Source organism: Zalophus californianus, chromosome 14 (assembly GCF_009762305.2).
Source record: "Zalophus californianus isolate mZalCal1 chromosome 14, mZalCal1.pri.v2, whole genome shotgun sequence".
Classification (NCBI taxonomy): Eukaryota; Metazoa; Chordata; class Mammalia; order Carnivora; family Otariidae; genus Zalophus; species Zalophus californianus.
The window spans coordinates 11,213,662-11,235,091 of NC_045608.1; the positions used below are offsets into that span (position 1 = coordinate 11,213,662).

The 21,430-nt window shown below is 55.7% G+C and overlaps 1 protein-coding gene across 5 annotated transcripts in view; it reads right to left on the reverse strand.

The window, feature by feature from the left end:
• The window catches only part of RBM19 (RNA binding motif protein 19), a 146,892-nt gene that overhangs the window by 107,532 nt on the left and 17,930 nt on the right, over nucleotides 1-21,430 (reverse strand). For all 5 annotated transcript variants that reach the window (XR_003516884.2, XR_003516885.2, XM_027575960.2 and 2 more), the window contains exons 8-18: nucleotides 21,039-21,117; nucleotides 18,867-18,938; nucleotides 18,041-18,244; nucleotides 16,656-16,786; nucleotides 15,745-15,866; nucleotides 15,222-15,318; nucleotides 13,556-13,666; nucleotides 11,815-12,015; nucleotides 10,368-10,497; nucleotides 3,226-3,374; nucleotides 1,128-1,188 (exon numbers count right to left, since the gene is read on the reverse strand). Coding sequence is in view for 3 of the 5 variants with exons in the window: in XM_027575960.2 (XP_027431761.2) it covers nucleotides 1,128-1,188; nucleotides 3,226-3,374; nucleotides 10,368-10,497; nucleotides 11,815-12,015; nucleotides 13,556-13,666; nucleotides 15,222-15,318; nucleotides 15,745-15,866; nucleotides 16,656-16,786; nucleotides 18,041-18,244; nucleotides 18,867-18,938; nucleotides 21,039-21,117 (1,357 nt within the window). In the remaining 2 variants the exon portion in view is untranslated. The remainder of the gene's footprint in view (nucleotides 1-1,127; nucleotides 1,189-3,225; nucleotides 3,375-10,367; nucleotides 10,498-11,814; nucleotides 12,016-13,555; nucleotides 13,667-15,221; nucleotides 15,319-15,744; nucleotides 15,867-16,655; nucleotides 16,787-18,040; nucleotides 18,245-18,866; nucleotides 18,939-21,038; nucleotides 21,118-21,430) is intronic.

The following is a 21,430-nucleotide window of genomic DNA, read 5'->3' on the forward strand; positions in this document are numbered from 1 at the left end:
TGGCACAGAATGTGACGTGTGCCTCCTTCCCCCCAACCCCTGCATGTTATGCAGATGTATTAATTTTATTCTTTCGTTTTTTCACAGTTGAACTCAGAGGGCTCGCTCAAGTGTGATGGGTCCAAATGAGGATAGAGATTCACCACCTTCAACTTGCTCACTGGTCCCATCTTCGCCTCTACTGTATTGTTCATGAGACCCGAGCCCCTACTGCGTGGACCGCTTGCTTGCATTTCCATTCACAACTCCGTGCTATCAAATGAGGCCCCGACGCCGTAAGAAAGTCCTCGAAATTATCCACATGTGGCTCTGTGGGCCACAGAAGGGAGCCTCAGACAGATCTACTGGCTGCCAGGTGGCACCACCCTGTGACAACCGTGAACACTGGTTTCTTCAGCAGATATTGGAAAGCACTGAAAGATCAGGTAACTCTTTCTAAAGTACGCTGAGAGGTGCTCCTGAGGGCCGAAAGGTAGGCTCCACAGCATCTGATGGCGGAGAGGGACGCAGTGACCCTACAACCCACAGGGGCAGCCCCAGGCAGAGCTGGTGGCCCCTCTACCAGCCTGACTCGCCGCCTGGACGTCAGGGGTCACCTCCTTTCCTGAAGCCCCTGCAACTGAGCCTTCATATTGCTCACTTGGTACTTAGCTGCCTTTCTTATATCCCAAACCAGGTCTGTAGCTCCCAGATAATGGCTCAGTGGATCGTTCCAGAGGTTCTACGTCTGGGTTGCTTCTCTTGGAAGGGAAGTGGGAAGGCCCAAGATCAGTCTCTCCCTGCTCTTCTTTAGGACATTTCCAGAGCCCAGAGGTGCTGGGAGGAGGGAGAAGCTTCTGCTACAGTACAGTGTCAACACCGGTGGACCATCAAATGCACTGAGACCAGGGGACAGTCCAAGGCCCAAGGCAAAGAGTCTAAATTCAGAAGACCCTGATGTGCACGGCTGCACCCACGGAACACCGGGAGTCTCCAGGGACAGACAAAGAGGGACTGTTTTAGGTGGGCCATGTGAGAATGTGAGGACCTTCCAAATAAGCAAGCGAGAGTTACCCTCGCCACCCCCCCCCCAAAGCCACAGGTTCTTCTGGAATCATCCTTTCTGACGGTGGTTTTGTAGGGAATACCTGCTTTGTTCTTCTTCTTGGAAATAGAGCAGCTCTTCACTGTCCCCACTTTGGAAAACACCTGGAAAGGAATGTCAAGGTGTATCAGCACTATTTTCAGGCTAATCCTGCAACTAGTGCAGGCACATCTCAAAAGACAGAGGCTATGTACACAGCCATGGGCCCCAAGAGGGCAGGACTAACAGCACAGCCAGTACCCAGATCACGCATAAGGTGCGGACACTTATGGACTCTCTTAATCCAAGTCTCACCCGTCCTAATCAGATCGTTAAAACCACTCCAACGGGGGCGCCTGGGTGGCTCAGTCGGTTAAGCATCTGCCTTCAGCTAAGGTCATGATCCCGGAGTCCCTGGATCAAGCCCCACGTTGGGCTCCCTGCTTAGTGGGGAGTCTGCTTCCCCCTCTCCCCCTGCTTCTCTCTCACTCACTCTTTCAAATAAATAAATAAATAAAATCTTAAAAAAACCACTCCACAGGAAGATTCTCCTAACATCCCCACTGTACAGAGGAGAAGACTGTGGCATAGACAGGATAAAGGACTCGCCCAGGGTTGCACTATTAGCCAAGAGTGAGGCCGGGATCCAAGTCCAGGCAGTGTGACCCCTAACTTGGGGCAACACGAGGGCTGGACGCCGTTCCCTGCAGAGCCTCCAAGGGGCTTGTGGCCCTGGGACGGTGACCTGACCCCCTGAAGCTCAGGCCTCACAGCTATGCGTGTGGAACCTGAACATCACCCCAGCGGTGACTCCCAGCTCCCGAGTCTGAAGCTTGGGTGCATCTTCCAGGAAGCAACGATTCCTGATGATGTTCCTGTATCAGACCCGGGAGAGCCGGCACAGCAGGAATGAACACACACTACACGCTGCCTTCAGCTCTTTGAAGCAATCCGGCACTACTGGGGGCCTGCCTCTTTACAAAAGCAAACCCAGCCCGAACCAAAATGGATTCAGGAAGCCGCCAACGAGAAGTCCCAGGGTGGGTTTCCAGTTGCTCCATACGGTGAAACTCTGCCCTGAAGATGCTGCTGCTTTGGCCGACATGCCCCTCTGCCATGGCCACTCTCCCAACCGGCAAGAGGACAGGCACATCATAGACTTAGCCAGATGGCCTCACAGTGCATGCTCTGACCTCTTGCCTCCCCAAAGAGGAGACACCTCAATCTCTCCCTCCGGATGCAGGCTGGCCTCCCTTCCACCCACCCACCACCATCTGCCTCTGGGACTCAGTGGACCCCATCCCCCTTCTTGAGTCCATTTGTGGGATTTTGGAACTCGAAAGAGTTTTTAGAAGTCAGTGAGTTCAATCCTTATGGCCATCTTATTTTTTTTCAGAACCAATCCAGGGCTGTCAGCCTGCTAATAATCATTGATTTATGCATTAAAAAAAAAAATGTGTCAAACCCAGTTCATAGAAATGAGGAGTCTCCCCATAGCAGGTCTCAGCCGAGCAGGGGAGCGTGCAGACCCTAATAATCCTTTGGAACCGGAGGCTCCATTTCCCTATCTCTGGCCAATTCCTTCACAAGGCCCCCCCAACCCCACTCGGGCTAGGACCCACTTGACATTTCCCAAACACCTACTTGGAGATGCCCATCTTTGTACCCTCCACCCCACCCCCCAAGAATGCAAATCCCGTCCAGGGATTTCAGGCAGGGCTGCCCCGCACTCATTCCTGGGTCTTCTGCCTGCTCCCATCAGGCCAGGAGGTGGTGCTAACATTTGCTTTTGGGTAGTTAACACCACAGAAACAATTGGCGGGGTGCAGAGGTGGGGGGTGGCTTTGTTTTCTGAATGGGCAACACTAACACACACAAGACGACAGCTTTCACGCTGCACACGCCTCCCTAGCTGCCCTGACACGTCCCCTTCCATGTCTGTGGGTACCCCTCCCAGCCCCCAGGCGGGTCTGCCCATGACTCAAGTCCCTGGGGGAGGTGCCTACGGGACAGCCCAGCAGGGACGTGGAGGGGCCGGTGGCTGGCTGTGAAGCCCCATATCAGCGCAAACCAGATTTACAGGCCAAATAAACCAGGCAGCGCGTCAGCAGACGGGCTTCCCCGCCCCACGATCCCCTTCCCCATTCTCAACCATCACTCACTCCCTTCAGGGTCTCCTCCGTCGTGCTGAAGCTGAGGTTTTTAATAAACAGAGTACACCCGGGGAGGCTCTCCTCCTCCTCCTCCTCTGGAGAGTCCGCAGCTCCTCCCTCTGTTGGCTTTTCACCTCCTGGAGTCTCGTTGTCTGGCACTGCGTCCCCCCCAAACACAAATCCATTAGATGGCAAATCCACAAAAGGTCTGAGCTCCAGGGCCTATAGCACAGAACCTGCTAGACCAGAGGGGTTCCGCCTCTGTGCGGGCGGCGTCGGGAAGGGGCACGGATTCCCAGCTGATGCGGGGTTCTAGCCACTCTTTGGGGGAGTCTGGGGGGTGGAGACCGGGGAGGGGGGCGAGGCTGTCCTGCCTCTGGCCTCTCTTTTAAAGGAATATGAAACCCAGACCAGAAGTCTGAGCCTTGGACTAACCCACACCAATGTAAACCTTGATATAAATTACCGTGTGAACTGTTTTACTGAACCACAAACTTAAGTAACGGGTTACTCTTCCACAAAAACGATATAGAGAGCGAAATTTCAAACTAAAATGCGACTCAAAACTTTTGAAAAATTACAGAATGGCAGCAAAACTTAGAACCCTCTAAATATCTCATGAACCTCAGGGATGTTATGTTCAATTAGAATCCCCAATATACATAACTTTGGAGAGCCACACACGTAAGAGTGTGCCTTATCTATGCCTGACAACATAAATTCAGAGCTGCACATGACAAAAATTGAAAACAAACAAACAAACCACTAAATACTCGTAAGTAGGACACTAGGAATGTTACAGGGCCACCAAAGGTTGGGATGATAGGTGTTCATTAAAAATATTTCCAAAAGGATGTGTGAGGATAAAGAATGATGCTTATGATATAAAAGTTACGAGAAAAATTAAGATCTGAACCAATAAACAGCATAAGGCCAATCACATTCCCTACACACAGTTCCTGAGGGACATTTGCAGGGAGCGAAGCTGGAAGGGGGCGCAGAACGTGCTCCTGGGTGCTTCTGGAGAACAGGGTTACAGAGGGCTGTTGTTTCTGTGACCCCAGCCCTCTTGTCCCACCTACTCGGAAGGAACAGCATTTCAGGAAGGGGGAAGAGCAAATAGGAGGCCATGCATCAGCAGGCTGAGGGTCAGGGTCGGCCGTGGTGATGCGTGTGGACGTCACCTGGGGGTGACAGAAGGCTCAGAAGAAAAAGATCAGCACTGTGACCTCTTAGAAGTCCTGCTATGAGGAAATGTGCACAGTTCAACCTCCCTGATTTCCCCATGTCACCTGGTCAGGGCCCGGGGTCACATCCCACCTCCGCAGACAAGCTTCTGAGGTTCCTCCCACACCCTGCGGAAATCGAAGCCCACCTCGGAGGTTCTTTAAAGCGGTCATGAGACAGCACCCTCACACCTGTGTGGTTCTGAGCAGGGGGCCCGTCCCTCCACACAGATCCAAACCTGGCCTGCCCTGTCTGGCACAGGCCCCAGGCACCGGCTCCTGGATGACAGATACAGCCCTCTCCTCCCCCACACCTGCACTCAAACACTTCAAGCTTCTTGGGGTTCAAATCCGCCCCCCCCACTCTCACGCCAAGTACCCACACTGCCTGTCTGCCTCCCCTGCCCCTCGTGAGGCAAGCTGAATGCTTGCGAGGCCTAATTAAGCTTCAACCGATTTGTCATAAAACAACCCTTTCAAGCCCCGATGGCCACGGGCGGCCGTGATAAAGTTGTCTGCCTCACATCAGTTGAACAGACAGCCTTGGTCCCTCCTGCTCCCCCGGAGGTGAACCCAGAACCCAGACCCTCACTCCAGGACAAAAAAGAAGAAATCAACACAAAGGCTCCTCCCCCACCCAAGGCACTAACACAATTTACCCAACCAGGGCCTCCGTGGTGTGGCTATTTGTACTCAATGCTCAAAGCAAAGCAGGGTGGACAAAGTATTGCTAATGATGGGGAGGCGAAGCTATGCAAAGTAGCTAAGACTTCGGGGTCTGAATGAGAGCTTCAATCGAGCTGAAAACCATGACCTTCAGCTGGGAATGACATTTCCACCCCACTGGCTCTCCTTGCATTTGCCATCCTGGAGATGAAAGCAGAGGGGGAAGGACGGCTGATTAGACAGCTCCCCACCCTGGCCCCATGCTCCAGGCACTGGGCTCGATGCCCCAGGTGGACTGTCTCATTAATGACCACGGGAGCCACATCACAAAAAGTGGGCGGCCCGTGACCAAAGCTGGAGGTTGCTGCTGCCTCTGAACCCTAAATCTGAGGGATCTTCAGGTTGGGAGAGAGGTTCGTGGAAGACCAAAGAAATTCTTTTGAAAGAGAAGACAGAGGTGGGGATGATGGTGACCAAGAAGGCTTGTGGTTAGCTTAAGGGGCAGCCCCTGCTTGATACCAGCCAACTGCTGCCATGGGAGGTCAACTCAGGGTGGTCTCACGTGGTCTTCCAAAAGAAGCTGAAAATCCATCTTTTGACAGAAAAACCCGTGGTTTTTAAATCTTGGCAACTAACTCAATGGCCTGAGGCGTCTGTACTAGGCAGTGGTCAACCAATACACCGACCAGCTCATCGGCCTTTGTGTACTGCTGCCCACACCCAGCCTGTGCACAGACCGCCAGCAAAGACCACCAGCCCTCCCAAACGCCCAGAATTCAGCCAGTTCCCGGTGTCTCAGGGGTTCCAAGCCTCCCCGGGACAGCAGCTCAGGGGAGCCCAGCTCCATCCTGCTTCCCTGCCTGGCTTCGAAGAGCTGTGTGAAAGGTTAGAGGCACCTGCCCTAGAGACGGGATGTTTAGGTTTAGCGAGAGCTGAGCTAACAGTTAGGGTCGGCACCCCAGGAACAGAAGACTGATCTTTTCCATGGTGAGTGAGCTGCCCTTGGCCCCTGCCCGGGAACAACAAGGGGACTGTGAGGGTGGCCAGGACCTATGTCCGCCCCAGGTGTGCGGCTGGCCTGGCCCACTAGCTCCTCCAACTGTTAATCAGTCGGCCAACAGCCCTGACCCCCAACATCCGGGAGGGATATCCAGCTTGAAATAAAAGACATGATTAAATGTGGTCTGGCCATCCTCCAACAGCACAGAGATGTCTGTGGTTTCTCTAAACCTCTGTGTCCCCAGCAACCACCTGCCTGCACTTGTAACTGCCCCTGGGATGCTGGGAGAATGAGTAAGACAAGGCGGCTGGTCTTGAGATCTGCTGAATATGGGGGGCCTGGAAAAACTGAAAAGGGGCCCACAGACCAGCCAGGAGCAGCACAGAGCTGTGAAAAGCACACAGGCCTTAGGAAGGGGTGATCTGGGTCAGAGTCCCGGTGATGCCACTCAGGAGCAGTGTGGGCCACACCTCAGAGCCCGGGGGACCGTGTCCCTGCCAGCCACACCCCTGGGAAGGGCTTCTGCTCCCCGAGTGGCCAGGCCAGGCCCTGCTGCAGCCCACACACTTGCGTCCCTGTCCAGAGAGGTGTGACGTGGAGGCCAAGCGCCACGGCTGCAAAGCCAAAGGTCATTTTTAAAAGCACTTCTGCTCCTGGCCCGAGTGGGGAGACAAAGACGAGAAAGAAAAATGAGATACTGTGAAACTCAAACAGATGTTTGCCAACAAAATCACCAGGAACCAGAGAAAGAGGGAAGAAGTAAGGAAGGCAAGCGGGGCTGGGCCAGAGGGTGGGAGTGCGAGTGGGGGGAAGGATTTCAAAGTCAGGTGGGCTGGAGGGGGCTGGGGCAGGCAGGGGAGAATGTGCTTCCATCTGTAGCTGGCACAATAAAACCCAGTCACGCATCACCACATGGGGCTTTATTATAATCAGGCCGCAGAATTTACCACGGCTTCCCCCCTCCACCTTCCCAGCTCTGGGCGCTGAAGGCTGACAGCAGAGACTGTTATCAGTTGCAAGCAGCTTTTCAGGACCTCCCCCGACTCTGAGCCCTTTATCTGGAGGTGAGGGTCTTGGTTGTGGGGAGATAAAACACACTGTCCCCCTCCCTCGAGACTGGTACAGGGAATGGGGAGCTTTCCAGAAAGGAAGGAGGGGGGGCTGGAAAAATAAAAGCCCGTCCACTCCCCTCCCCGCTCCCCTCTTTCAGGGACTGAGAAAATCTAGGGCTTGGGGGCTGGCTGAGTGCGATGGGGATGGGGGAAGCTTTGGGAATGAGGTGGGGGCCCGGGCGTGCGGGAGGAGCACGTGAAAAGGAATGGCACAGGAGGCTGGGGAGGGGGCTACGTATGCCATTCGTGTAAGAAAAAGGAACAGAAAGGGCAAAAAGGAGCCCAGGAGGGGAGCTCTGTAGGAATGCACCTGGTGATGCGGACCTCAGCAGGGCTTGAAATCAGTCCAGACACGCATAGCGCCCCGTCTGAAATCAGGCATGCAGCCAGGCCCCTCGGCCGGGCTCCGCGGCCTCCTTTGTGTGAGTCTCGTCAGCCCCGAGAGGCAGGGCCTGTCAGGGGAAGTCTGTCTGGGAGGCTCTCAACAGGGCAGCCCAGGCCCCAGGAAGCAGGGCTCAGTGGGGCAGGGCAGACTTGGGGACAGGGTCTCTGCCAAGCCTCCTCTCCGTGAGCTCCAGAATGTTTCTGTCCGCAAGGCCTGCCCCTGCTCCTAGTGGGACATCTCAGCTGGCCCCCACCAGGCCTCTTCTGGGGAAGAGGGTCTGCGTGGCACCCACTGGGGTCACCCCAGCTCAGCAGAAGCTGGTGCTCATGGCTGAATGATGAGCCATCCGCTCCGGCTTGTACCGGAGGGGCAGAATATTGATGCTTTCCCTGCAGTGCCTCGCCATACTCTCACCTACGCCCTGAGGGGTCAGCATGGTCATCACGCCCATTTCACGGACGCTGAAACCAAGCCTCAGAGAAGGAGGGTGGCTCGCCCGGCCACAGGGCTAGGAGGGGAGAAGGAGGAGAGTGATTTCCCCAGGAGCTCTGAGCGGTGCGCCGAGGAACGGGAAGTGCTCAGTGCAGGGCCTAGCACGGCGTAAGCGCCCCGGGGTTCGCTCAGCACCTGGCACTGCCCTCCTTCCAGGTGCTGAGGTTCAGCAGGGAGCAAGTGGACAAAACACCTGCCTTGTGGCACGGACTTTCTAACAGGGAAGTCAGACACCAAGGAAGTGAGCCTGTCCACGATTCCAGGAAGTGGGAAAGGGTTAGAACAAAGCAAAGGGTAGCTCGTGGGGTGGGCATCAATCGGTACACCCAGCAGGAGCTGGGACTGTCCCTGGAATGGATGCTGGCACCCTCTCCACTCTGCTCCGACGCAGGACGACCGCTGGAGGACAAACCCTCCATCACCAAGCTCCTACTGTGTGCCTGAGACTTGGCACAGAGACCAGGATAACCCAGGCTTCCAGGCACAGAGAGGGGGGCAGAAACCCTTCTTCCTGCATCCGTTTACTCCGTCCACACATATTCATGGAGCCAGCCTATGCCTGGGGCTTCGTGGGGGACAGGGCACCCAGCAGTGAGCAAGGCAGCTGCTCCTTGCCCTCGTGGTTCTCCCGTCGGCCAGAGACGGATATTGAGCAAGAAAAACAAATGAATATATAGAATACAAACTCTGACAAGTGTTCTAGAAGGCCAGGGCAAGGGGCCACACCAGGACATGTGCAAACGAGTGTGGCCACATGGCATCAGGCTTAGTGGTCCCGCCAAAGCAGGTAGGAAATGGGCCCTCACTCCTGGCAAGTCTGTGTGCCTAAAAGGAGGACTTGCTTTGGCCAAAAAATATTATTCAAGTTCAGGATGATCAAATGAAGTGAACGCTAAGGTGGCTGATGATTTTGGGGTGATGGCTCGTTAAGAAAGTCACAGGACTGTGTCAAGAGCAGTCTTCCTGCAAAAGCGGGTTTTGAAGGGAACCCTAATCCAATCTGTGGACAAAACTAACTCAAAAGTCACAGGACTGTGTCAAGAGCAGTCTTCCGCAAAAGCGGGTTTTGAAGGGAACCCTAATCCAATCTGTGGACAAAACTAACTCAAGAACAGGTGCCAGTGAAGGTTCATACCAGTAATCAGTAAGTCTGAGGACGAGGGAGGCTCTTGGAGCCTCGAGATGCGGAGAGCAAAGAACTGCCCTTCTTGATTGGAACAAAGATACCAGACCAGGGGCTCCCGAGTGCCTGGTGCTGACTGGGCTGGTCCTGAAGGTTTTACGGACTCACGACAACGTGGCAAATGCAGACAGCCCTAGGAGGTTTATGGACAGCAAGGTCTATTCAATTAAAGGCCTGTTCTTTAATCTGAGAATTCTGCTCGCCCCGTTTTTGCTCTGAGTCACCCTTTCTGGGAACGACGGAGATGGTAGATGGGAGATTTATTTTCTCAATTCTTATTTTAATACACTGGGTAACCCTATGGGGGGAGGTGAGTAGGAAAGCGGGGGATACTGCTGATGAGCAAGGTCCTAACATCTGGATAACAGGACCGCCAGCCCTTTTCAAAACTTTTCTGAAGGTCTTCGATTCTAGGATGTGCCGTGGTCCCCACCCTGAGCGCTTCTCGCCCCCTAGGGGACATCTGGGGAACACGGAGGGAACACGGACAGCGTTTCAGGTTGTCATGAGCACTGAACACTCTGGACATTCAGTGGGCAGAGAGGGTGGGGGCGCAAAATGCTTTGCTATTTGCACGACCATCCTGGCAAGGGGGGGGAACGGTGCTCCCCCCGCACCAATGGCGCCCCTTCCGCCCCCAAGTGTGAAGCATTAGCGGGGGGTGAGCCACCCCTGACCCTGCCCCAGCATCCCCACCCTGCCCTTGTGCTATGCCACTCCAAGGACGGAGGAGAGACTTCTCACTGCAGGCCCTCACTGGTCAGGCATGCTGGCAGGTGTATAAAACAAGAAGGTTCTCACCTGCTCGGTTCTAAATCCTTAGTGGTAGATTCCAGGGGTCTTTTTCAACCTTTAATTGGCAATCGGAAAAGCTGGCTACTTTATGTTGCACCTAAAATTTCTATGCTCTGATCTTAAGGACATCTTACATGCCTGTAAAATCCGAGAACCTGAGCTCCGCCGGTCTCCAGGACAAATAAATAACTTGAAACCAAGTATCTTACAGACTTCAGCGTTGAGCCCAGCCCTCCCACCCTCCCTCCTCCACTTGCCCCCTGCCCTGGGACACCCTGATCTCAGCTCTTACAGGTTTCTTCTTCCGCCCTGTCCTCTTCTGCCGGTCCTGCTGGGGGACCTCGGGGTTCCTTCATCTGCGGGGCTGAGCTGGAGAAGATGCCCACTGGAGCCCACTCCAGGTACAGGGGGGCGTGGTGAAACTGCAGAGACAGGGCAGGGCAGGGGCTCAGTTCCTTCTGCAGATGAAGAGCCTGAGGCTCAGCAAGTATGGGCAACTCACCCGGGGAAACGGAGCCAAAAGGAGAAGCACAGCCTGGAACCTTCTGTGCTGCCTGATCCCTGAGAACACCACAGCCTCCCACCTCCCTTTGCTGTAGCTTGGGGCTCAGGCGACAGGCCTGAACATCTGTTGTCACTGGACACATTGGGGTCTTCTTGGGTTTTCTGTGATGAGGGAATGCAGGGGGTAGGAGAGGGAAGCGGGATCAGTGATGGGGGTAGGACGGGGAGGCGGGATCACTGATGAAATGCAGCTCTGTGGGAGAAGTGTGGCAGGGCCGTCAGAAACACACATTCTGCACCCCCGCACCCCAGGCAATGCATGTGCATGCAGATTCTTTCTTTTTACAACAAGGATAAACCTGACACTGATAAATAGTCTGCAGAGGCCTAAAGTGCCTGATAAAGAGAAGCTACTCATTGTGGGTGAACGGTGCTCCCCCCCATAAAGATATGTCCACATCCCCAAACCCCGGAAACCTGTGGATGGGACTTATTTAGAAAAAAGATCTTTGCAACTATCATCAAGTGAAGGATCTTGAGATGAGAGCATCTGGGTTATCTGGGTGGGCCCTAAATCCCATGACAAGTGTCTGCACATGAGAAAGGCAGAGTTAGATCTGGGGATGGAGGAAGAAGGCCACGTGAAGACAGAGGCAGAGACCGGACAGACGTGGCCACGAGTCAAGGGACACGTGGTGCCACCAGAAGCTGGCAGAGGCAGGGAAGGGTCTCTGAGAGCCTGGAGAGTGGGCAGGGCCCCATGACAGCTGGATTTCAGACTTCGGGACTCCAGAGCTGTGAGACAATACGGCTCTGCTGTTTTAAGCCCCTGTGGCCATCACAAGAACTAACGTACTACTCTAGACGTGTATACACGTGACTTCTTTCTCTCTTTATTGAGAAACAGGAGACCGCCTTCTTATAGAAGTGACTTTCAACTTACTGGAAACAAGATACCACAAGTGCCCAGAATGGCGGCTCTGATTCACATAGGAGTGGAGAGCCAAGGAAAGCCAGAGTGCGGCACGGAGCCAGGGCATGCTCTCTGGGGGATCTCTAGAGCGACTCTCTCACATGCTCCCATCCCGAGGAGGTGCTCTCAGGGGTGGGGTCGTAGATCATGTCGGAGGAGGCTGGTTTGCAGACAGTGCCGCACTGGCCAGGTCTGCGCTAAGGCAGCCTGCCGGTCCGTCGGCCCCCTCGGCCCTCTGCTGAGCAGGCCCTGGCAGCCCTACCTTGGAGTAGGCCAGATGTCTGAAGGCCTTGCGGGCCTCCAGGGCCTCCACGAACTCCACGATGGCGGTGATGCCGCCCTCGGGCAATAGCACGCGGCCCAGGCTGCCGAAGCGGCCGAAGGTCTCCTGCAGCTCCGCCGCCAGGGTGCCCGCCGGGAGGTTCTTCACCAGGATCACGGTCTTGCTTCGCTCGGCCGCCGCCTGCAGGGAGGGAATCAACACACGTGGGGCAACGGGAGGGAGGATCCCCGGCCCGACCCCAACTCCGATCTGCAGCTGTCTCTGCACCAGGCAGCCCTTCGGGACCTCAAGTACCAGGCGCTTGGGGAGCGGGCCCCTGAAACCCCTGCCTTGGGCGTGGCGCTCTAGGGAGAGAGGCGGCTCCTCCGAGTGGGCAGAGGTGAGGGCCCCAGCTCTAGAGCCCGGGTCACATGTCAGCCCCTCCACTTCTGAGCCATGGCAGATCCTGCCAGTGTCCACCCGCAGCCCTTGCTGGGCCTTCCAGAGTGTCCAACAAGACAGCAGATGCATGGCCCTGAGAGACGTACTTAACTGGGCCTCAGCCCCTCACCTAACGCCAGGACATGGTGCCTATTTCACAGGAGCACCTCAGGGAAGGATTTAATTACGTGCGTTAACACGAGCCAAGTGCACACAGTATATGCACTCTGTAAATGTCAGCGATCAGTTTATTGAAAAACCATGTAGCGGGGGCACCAAAGAGCCAAGATATAATGGCCAAACTCCAGGCATATGGGGTATCTGAGCAGGAGTCTCAGCTTGGCTATGAATCTAACCTGAAACCTTGGGTCAGTTGCTTTCCTCTGGCCTCAGTTTTCTCGCCAGCAAAACGGGCAGTAACACCCCTCCTCTAGGCCTCACTGTTGCTGTGAGGACTGAGTGAGGTGGGTGAGGTGGGAGGCATCTGCAGGTGGGAAGGGCTGGCCCCCAGCGGGCTTCAGGTGCCACTGAGGCCGCAGAGGAGAACAGTTAGGGGCGTGGGCTCTGGGGCGTTCCGATCCACAACGAGCTGTGTGACCTGGAGCATGTGACTTAGGCTCTATGAACCACGAAGTGAACACAGCAGGGCTGCTTTCCCGGGTTGTCACATGAGGGAAATGAATAATAAAACACAAATTTAGGGGAACACTTTGGTGAGTCCCGGTTAAGCGTTAGCTGTCAGCACCTGTACTTCACGCATCCACCCGCCCTTTCCATTCCACTCGCCCTGGAGGTTGGCCTGAACAGCCAAGAGGGCTATTTGGGAGTCAGAAGTCGAGATTTAGTCCAGGCTCCTGCCACGGGCTCAGTGTTTGACCTCTAAGTCACCACCCCAACCCTTCTCTGGGCCTCAGTTTCCTAGCCTGTGAAAGGGAGGGGAGGATGGGAGGTGGTCTAAACTCCTACCTGGTGGAGGATGAGCATGCGGGAGTCCTGGCCCCTATCCTACCTGGTCCAAGGAAGGTCTATACTCCCAGTTAGACAACAGGTGCTCCTACTAAGGTACTGGGTGGGGCCCCTCTCATCTGTGTGGGCAAGCACACAGCCCCCAAGAGATACCATCGGAGTCAGATGGGCCCCTTGTCTGAGCCCAGGTGATATTTTCTTCTTTAGAGACAACTTAGAGTTTAATAATCATCATCCTTGAAAGGCCGGATCCTCAAACCCGCCAGCACGTCCCGGATCTGAAACCCCACCCTCTGCTCTCCAGCCACTGGTGGCTCGCTGAGCCGGTACCCACCTGGCTGAAGGAGTCCAGACTGACCCCGTTGTCGAGGAGGAAGCGCCGCACTTCCTGGACGAGCTGGGTCTCCCCCAGGGCCACGCGCACAGCCACGCTGCCCTTGGTCTCCTGTGGGAGGCGGGAAGGGAAGAGGCCCTGTCGGCCGGTGGGCTGGTGACAGGTCAGTCGTTCCACCTCCCAACAGCCCGAGGAGACAGCTGGACAGGGCCGCCAGTGCCCCTCACGGACCCACAGTAATTTCGTGATTCGGGCTTCCATGTCTCACACAGTAAATCCAGAACCCCATGCCTACCTCTCCAGCTTCACTCCCCACCCTCCATTCCAGCCGAGCAGGCCAACCTCATCCCCACCTCGGGCCTCTGCACTTGCTGACCTCCGCCTGCATGGTGCTTACCCCCTGATGCCTCCTTCCATTCCGTTTCTGCTTAGATGTCACCCTGCTGACTGGTGACCCTCACTCTCACACCCTCTCCCCTACTCAGCTTAACCTCCCTAGCTATAACACGTACACTGCACCTGTTTATGTGCGTCTTCCTTCTCTGTAAGGTTCTACAAGAGCAAGACTTTCTGTGTCGAGTGCCTGTGGGATCTGAACTGACTGCAGGCTTCCTAACCGGCCAAGGCCTGGAGCTGAGCTGCCCGACATGGTGGCCATGAGCCACATCCGGCCACTGAACGCGTGAAACGTGGCTAGGAGTGCTCAGAGTATAGAACACGCACTGGATTTCGAATACTTCGCGAGAAAACAGAAGGCAAAGTTAACTTGTCATCTTTCATACTGTGTATTACATTAAAACGGTATCTTGGTCATGCTTTGGCTATACTGAATTAAGTAAAACAGATTTTGAAAACGAATCTTGCCTGTTTCTTTTTGCTTTTTAAGAAACATGGCCACTCTGATGTCTGCCACTACACATGGGGCACACATTCTAGCTCCAATGGGCAGTGCTGACTTGGAGTGCTGGGCAGGAGGAAATGACAATGGGTCTACGGTTTATGGGGCAAAACCATGGATATCCTTTCTGACTAGCTGGAAAACATACTGCAACATCTTGCCAGAGATGGACTCAGCCATGGTTTAAGTAGAGACATGTGCATTTTAAGGAAGGTGTGTGATCTGAGGGGGCTGGAGAGATGGATGGGAAAAGTCAGCAGGAATCCAGTTTGACTTCTATGGGAAGAGGGGCAGGGACCGATGACTCCCCTTTCCTCGTCTCAAAGACTGGGGCCACCCCAGCCGAGGGAATGCGTGTGACAACCCTTGGAGAGGTGTGTGATGGGGTTCAGAGCACGGGCACCAGAGTCAGACAGACCTGTCATCCCATCTCTGCCTTTTCCAGGTGTGTCACCCTGGGAAGGTTGCTTTGTGTCCCTAGGCCTCAGTTTCTTCATCTGGAAAGTGGGACAACAGGAGCACCTAGCTCATCGGGCTGTGGTGAGGAGCACCGCACAGCTGAGTCTCTCTGGCTTGGCTCCACACAAGCCCGGGAGAAGCAGGCCTGGAGCGTGGAGAGGATACTTCCAGAGAAGGCCCCAAGGATGCCTACAACTTCAGCCTGAGGTCAGGGCTTGTAGATGACCCCAGAACAACGGCCCCTCCCCTGCTCTTTCTCCCGTTGCGATCGGCCCAGAGCCGGGCATGTCAGACGGGACGCCCACTCACGTGGTCAAACACTTGACTCTTGGTGGTGCTGTACTTTTGTGCAATGGCGTCCGCCACGGCGTTTGGGCCCATGAACAGCGTGTTCCAGTTGTGAGAGCTGAGAGGCAGAGGCAGAACAGAGAAGTCAGACCAAGGCTGAACGAGCGGAGTATCTTCTCAGATGCAAAAACTCTAAGAAGTAAGCTCATCACCTGCCCTTCTAAGCCCCCAAAGCCTCCTCCTCCTGCCAACTTACCTGGCGTGGGCCAAGAACCCAGGGCCTGGAGATGTGAGCAATGACGATATGATCCCCGACATTTGACATGCACTTACTTTGTGCCAGGGACTAAGCACTTTGCTTATATCAGTTCATTCAACTCTTATAACACCAAGAAAGTAAGGCACCACTGTGATTCCCCCATTAAGCAGATGATGAAAGTGGGGCTCAGGAAGGTCACCGATGAGAGGCTGAACCCATCCCAAGGAGCCAGAGCATGTAGGAGGCTGGAGGAGCAGGGCCTAGAGGCTGGTAGCGGGTAAGGACCTGGAGCTGTTGGCTTTGTCTTTAGATTCTTTCTTCTTCTTATAGGACGATGATCCTGGGGTGTCCGCATCCTCACTGGCTTCCTTCTTGATGGTGGATGGTAACACGTGGAGCATTCTGCCCTGGAAGGGGATGGCGAGAAGAGGGTAGAGAGAGGAAGGGGATAGGTGGGTCCACATCCTGCCCCAGGACATTAGCCCCTCCACTGGTAGGCTGGACCCAGTGCTGATAACCCTAGTCAGGACACATGGCCACCCTCACACCAGAATGGGGGCCTGGCCACACGAATCAGGGTTCCTACGCTGGTGGGGGACTTTTGACACAGCCTCACGACAGAAACTGAGCATTTTATAAAACCCCTGCAGCAGCCCCCACCCCCTCAAGCCCAGGCCCCGTCCTGTCCCCGCACACTGAAGCGAGGGCTCAACGCGGGTGGGAGCCGGTCTGGCTGGGGGGGTCCCTGGAGATCAACAAATCATGAATGAACAAATGAGTGGGGAGAAAAAGGAGAAAGGGAGCTCGAGGTGGCCTGGGCTTGAGCAGGCAGGCAAAGCACACTGCTCGGTAACACTGGAAAAGAAGAAGAGTTTCTTACAACCTATTGTGCCCACTTAACATGACCAGTCCAAACTCTCCTTCTTTATTTCTCTCCCAAACAGTATTTCTGGGGACACAGAGCATATGTGTTCATTTGACAAATAGTTTTCGAGCCTCCAGGGTGTGCCCGGTGCTGTCCTAGGAGCTGAAGGGCCCTGCCCCGGGGGAGCTCCCCTCTACAGGCTCCTGCGAGGCAGAGGCTTCGCACACCATCTGCGTTTTCTTAAGAAATGTGGGTGCTCGTGCGTGTGGGCCCACACATCCTTTCCCCATCACCTGAGCCCAGCCGCCACCCGCCAGCCCAGAGCAGTCACCTGGAACACCTGCCCGTCCACTTCTGCGTAGGCACTCACAGCGTGCTCAGGGAACATGAAGGTGACGAAGGCAAAGCCCTTGGGTTTCTTGGTCAGGCTGTCAATCGGGTAATGAAGCTCAGACAGAGGACCTGAGGAAGGACAGGTGTCAGCATCCTGGGGGCTGGGGATGGGCCTGAGTGCTGGGCACCCAGCTCTTCTGGGTGGGCCACAGCCGTGGCTGCCGTGAGACCACCTCAGAGGTCAAGAGTGGCCTTTCACAATCCTTTATGTGTCTACCCTAGAAGTACATGAGCCTGGCCTGGATCCTGCCTCCAACACCTACCACGTGTGTGGCCAGGAGCAAACGACTAGCCTCCACGTGTCTCAGTCTCTCATCTGTAAAGTGGCATCCTAAGAATGCCAAGCTCACAGGGCAGCTGTCAGCCGGCCCATAAATGCGTCAATATGTGCATAGTGTACTGAACCACGCCTGCTCCAAAGTTAGTGCCCCCCGGAGGGGTGTGCTGGGTCCAAGTACAGCCCTTCTGAAGCGGCTTCTGCTCTCAACACCAGGGGGTGCCCACACCCCCCCCTCGGTCTTTGTCTTCCCCCACGGAAACTTGGGAGGCCACGGCTCATCCCCCAGCCTGGGCAGCCTGGCCCTGCTGTGCAAACCAGTGGCCGCGGGCTGGGAGGTCACACAAAGGCGCCTGTTGGCAGAGTCCCACCCAGGGCCTCCCTGCCCGCACGACCTGCAGGTGGCCTCCAAACAGCAGTGAGGGATCCCAAAGCATCCAGACCTCACCCTCCATCTCAAACCCTAACTTCCTTCCCTTCAACAGCCACGCCCTTATAAACACACAGCCCTGCATGCCAAGTCGAACCTCAGGCCTTCCTGTTCTCGCCTGAGAAATAGCAGCAGAAGCAGTGACCATGACAAACGTGACCCTATCACATCAACTTGGGACGCTCAGTTTGGAGAGCAAGGCCTCAGACAGTGGAGCTCAGACTGAGGAGCCCTGTCGCGCTCCTGCCCCCAGTGACTGGACTTCACACTCTCAGCAGCAAGAGTTCAGACAGCAAGGGCTAGCTCAGCAGAATGTTTCCAAATCTCGACGGTTCTGAGTTCAGACAGTGAGAGCAAGGAGACAATGGGTTCAAACAGCACACGACGCCTGTGACACGACCTTTTGCTGGGAGCCCTGCTAACCCTATGTCCATGACGTGTGAGCGCTCGCAGCAGCTCAGGGGTCATCAGCCCCATCTATGGATGACAGAACAGAGACAAGAGCGGGAAGCCATTTGCCCGTGGTCAGGAGCTGACAGGAGGTGGGCCGTGCTCAAACCCAGGCCATCTGCTCGCGCACCACGTGCTATGAGGCAGTGGGAGGCGGTGCCCCTACCAAACTTGGAGAAGAGCTGCTCCAGGTCCTCCTCGGTGCTGGTGTAGGGCAGGTTTCGTATGAAGAGCCTCCCGGAGTCGGCCACGTCCTCCTCCTCTTCATTCTCCCCGAGGGTCCGGCCTTGCCAGGGCTTGGCACTACTCTTCAGGGGCCCCTTGGCCGTAGGGATGTTTTTCTCCCTGAATACCTCAATGTAGCGCCCACCTGCAGGAGGAGAGGAGTCAGGGCTGTGGGGCAAGCCTGGAACTAGCCTGCGACTCCTCCCGGGGTGGCGGTCTGAGCCAGGGCTGGGCCTGAACCAGAAGGGCCCTCTCCCTGAATCTCACTCATCCTGCACATCCGGCTTCAACCCTGGCGGTGGGGGTTGGGGGGGCAGCCTGCCTGGTCACCCCAGGCCACCGTGCTGCATCCTCTACCAGGGCACACTCCCTGGCTCTGCCTGGGCAAAGGTGTCAGAGGACAGAAAACCCTGGAGGACTGGCCTCGTACTGTTGATGAACAGCCTCTGCACCATCCCACAAATCCAGAGTTTGCCCCGTCCCCGGGTTTTGCTCCAATGTCACCTTCTCAGTGAGGCCCAAGTGAATGCAATCCTGTTTTAAAATGCACCTGCTCCAATCCCGGCCCATCTGATGATTGTCTCTTCCTGCTCTATGTCAGCTTACTCTTACCTCCAGGAGGGCAGAGGTTTTGGTCTATTCTGCTCCCTGCTGTATGCACAGTGACTAGACCAGTGCTGGGCACACAGCAGACCCTCCATCAAAACGTATGGAGTAAACGAATGAGCAAACGAAGCCCTGCAACCAGGCAGAGGCTGGCTCCTTACCCATGTACTCCCTGTTGCATTTCAGAGCTTGCTTGACTTCCTCTTCGCTGCTGAAGTCCACAAAGATGTACCCTGAGAAAGGACAGCGACAAAGGGAGACTCTGCAGACACGGGTGGGACTCACAGAGGAACACCCACACTGTGCTGGCTGTTTGGGGGAATCTGAGCAGAAAGTGGGGGAAAACCCCTATGTTTGCCAAGTCTGCAAAATACAAGCGGACTCTCCCCAAACCCCCGGCCAAACCTCTCCTTGCAGGCAGTGCTGAGACCCCGCGGGCTGGTTTCCAGACGAAGGTGCCGGACCACAGGAGGTCTTCAGCTCCCTTCCAGCCTCACCCCACCCGAACCAGGGCCCGCTCCGTAGCCTCCTCTGGAGGAGACGTGCCGAGGTGGAAGTGTGACCAGCTCAGCACTTGAGTGGCTACCTCCACAAGGACTCTGTCGCTTGCCCCGTGCACACAAACAAGCATGCAGGACTGTTTCCTGGAGCACGGGAGGGCTCACATCCTCCACCTCACAGGGCCTCAACCCCATGACCAGCAGAGCATCACAGCTTAAGAGGTAGCAGTGCTGTAACCTGGTCCGAAGCCCACAGGTCTGGGGCTCTATCACAAGGCTCTTTATTCCCTCCTAGGATTCCTCCTTCTTCTCTGTTCCCAAAGGCAGGCACCTCATCTATCCCCATAAACGTCCTCCAACCCCCTCCTTCCCCCTCTGCCACACCCCAGTCCAGCCCACTGCCGATCCTTCCTTGGATGACTGCAAACGCCCCACCCAGCCCACCTGTACTTCGTGGGCCCAGCCCCAGGACCCTTCTGTCACCAGCCAGGGACTGTTCTATATCCATTTGTGGCCTCCCCATGCTTTAGCCCCTGCTGCGCTCTTGCACCCAGCCTGGAGTCCATGGTCATTTGTGAGCTCCCCGGCCTCCTCACCAGCTCTTCCGAGGGGACATTCTGTCTCTCCTCAAAAGCGTTATTCTCATACGCCAGTTCCCTCCAGCTCTCGGGCCCCCAGTACGCTTTTCTCTCAGCCCTGACAGCTCCGATATGCTCTTTCCTGCTCCCTCTGGCCAACCCCTGCTCACCCTGTGGTCTCCAAAGTGCCATCAAAGCAGGGGTGCCCCCTCCACCACTATTAATAGCAGCTCTCAGGGAGTGTGCAATAGACATTCAGCATAGTTTAAATGCCGTGTGTGTTAACTCGCTGAATCCTCACAACATCACGAGCTAGGACCGCCCCACTGCACAGGTGAGGAGAGAGAGAGGCTAAGTCTCTCATCCAGGGTCACAGGGCCTGTAAGCAGCTGAGCTGGGATCTGAGCCCGGACAGGCGCTTGTCACCCCCTCCTTTACTGCACTTGGTAAGTGTGCAAGGAGGCAAAGCTGGCTGGCCAAATGGAGCTGCCTGGTAAGCAGGCCTTCGTGCTCAGAGAGCTGGGGAGGAAATGCTGACACTCAAAGGCGACAAGACCACCCTTAAAGCAGGAGCCCTTTCTTCCCCAGACAGCCAGCCCCCCCCCCGCCCCCCCGGTTCCCAACCCCTCTGCCCATGAGGGAGTCTTCTTGCCAAGGACACCCCGCCTGCCCAGTGCTGCCTGGCCTGCCCCAGCCGGAGGCCCTCAGGGTGGCTCTCCAAGGGGCACCGATTCTGCTGCTCTGAGTCCTGCAGCCTCCGCACCTGGCCAGCAAGTAGGCACAGGCAGGCTTCCAGCTCTCCAGGCTCAGACCCTTCCTACCAGCATGTTCCCCACTCCTCTGAAGCCTGGGGAGGGGGTGGCCACCCAGAGCGGGGAAGGCGGGGGAGAGGGCAGCGCCAGGGCAACACCACACATCCTCGGCAACTCAGAATGCTGCCCGTCAGCAGAGCGGCTCGTGGACTTGGCCGAGCAAAGCCCCAGGACCAGGGACATGTGTTTAAACGGAACAGGTGAGCCCGCAAACACAAGCGTAGGCTGAGGGTGGAGGGGGTGGGGGTGGCAGGGGCAGGCTACATACTAGGCCACCACCGGAGGCAGACCCTTGTCCCGAGAGCCTCAACTGTCCCACTGAACGGGGGACACTAAGAGCGAACACAACAGCTACCCTGAAAACATTCCCCTGAGGCAGCTGCCCAACCTTCCATCTCTGCCCTCTGTCTCCCCGAACCCACCCCGCACAGCCCAGGCCTTACCTGTTTTGTTCCCGTGAGCATTTCTCACTATCCGAATGGCCACTGGTCTCAGGGGCGCCAGGAATTCCATAACGTTCTTCTGCAAGAAGAAAAGTTTTCCCTCCTTTATCAACCCAATAATAGAAGTGCAACCCAATGAAGAAACGTGGGCCAAATTTCCGAATTCAGGAAGGTCCCCACAGCGTTTCACCTGTCAGTTTCTCCCTCACCACTAAACACAGAGCTTCTCTCCATGATGAAATAAAACTACCTTAGATAAGCTTCGAACAAAAAATCAGAGGAGTGAAAAAGAGAGAGCTATATATAAAATAGTAACGTCCCAAACGGCATTTTCTGGCATTGTTTCTGATCTGTTTCCTAAGGACCTTTTTATATATATTTGGGCTTAACTC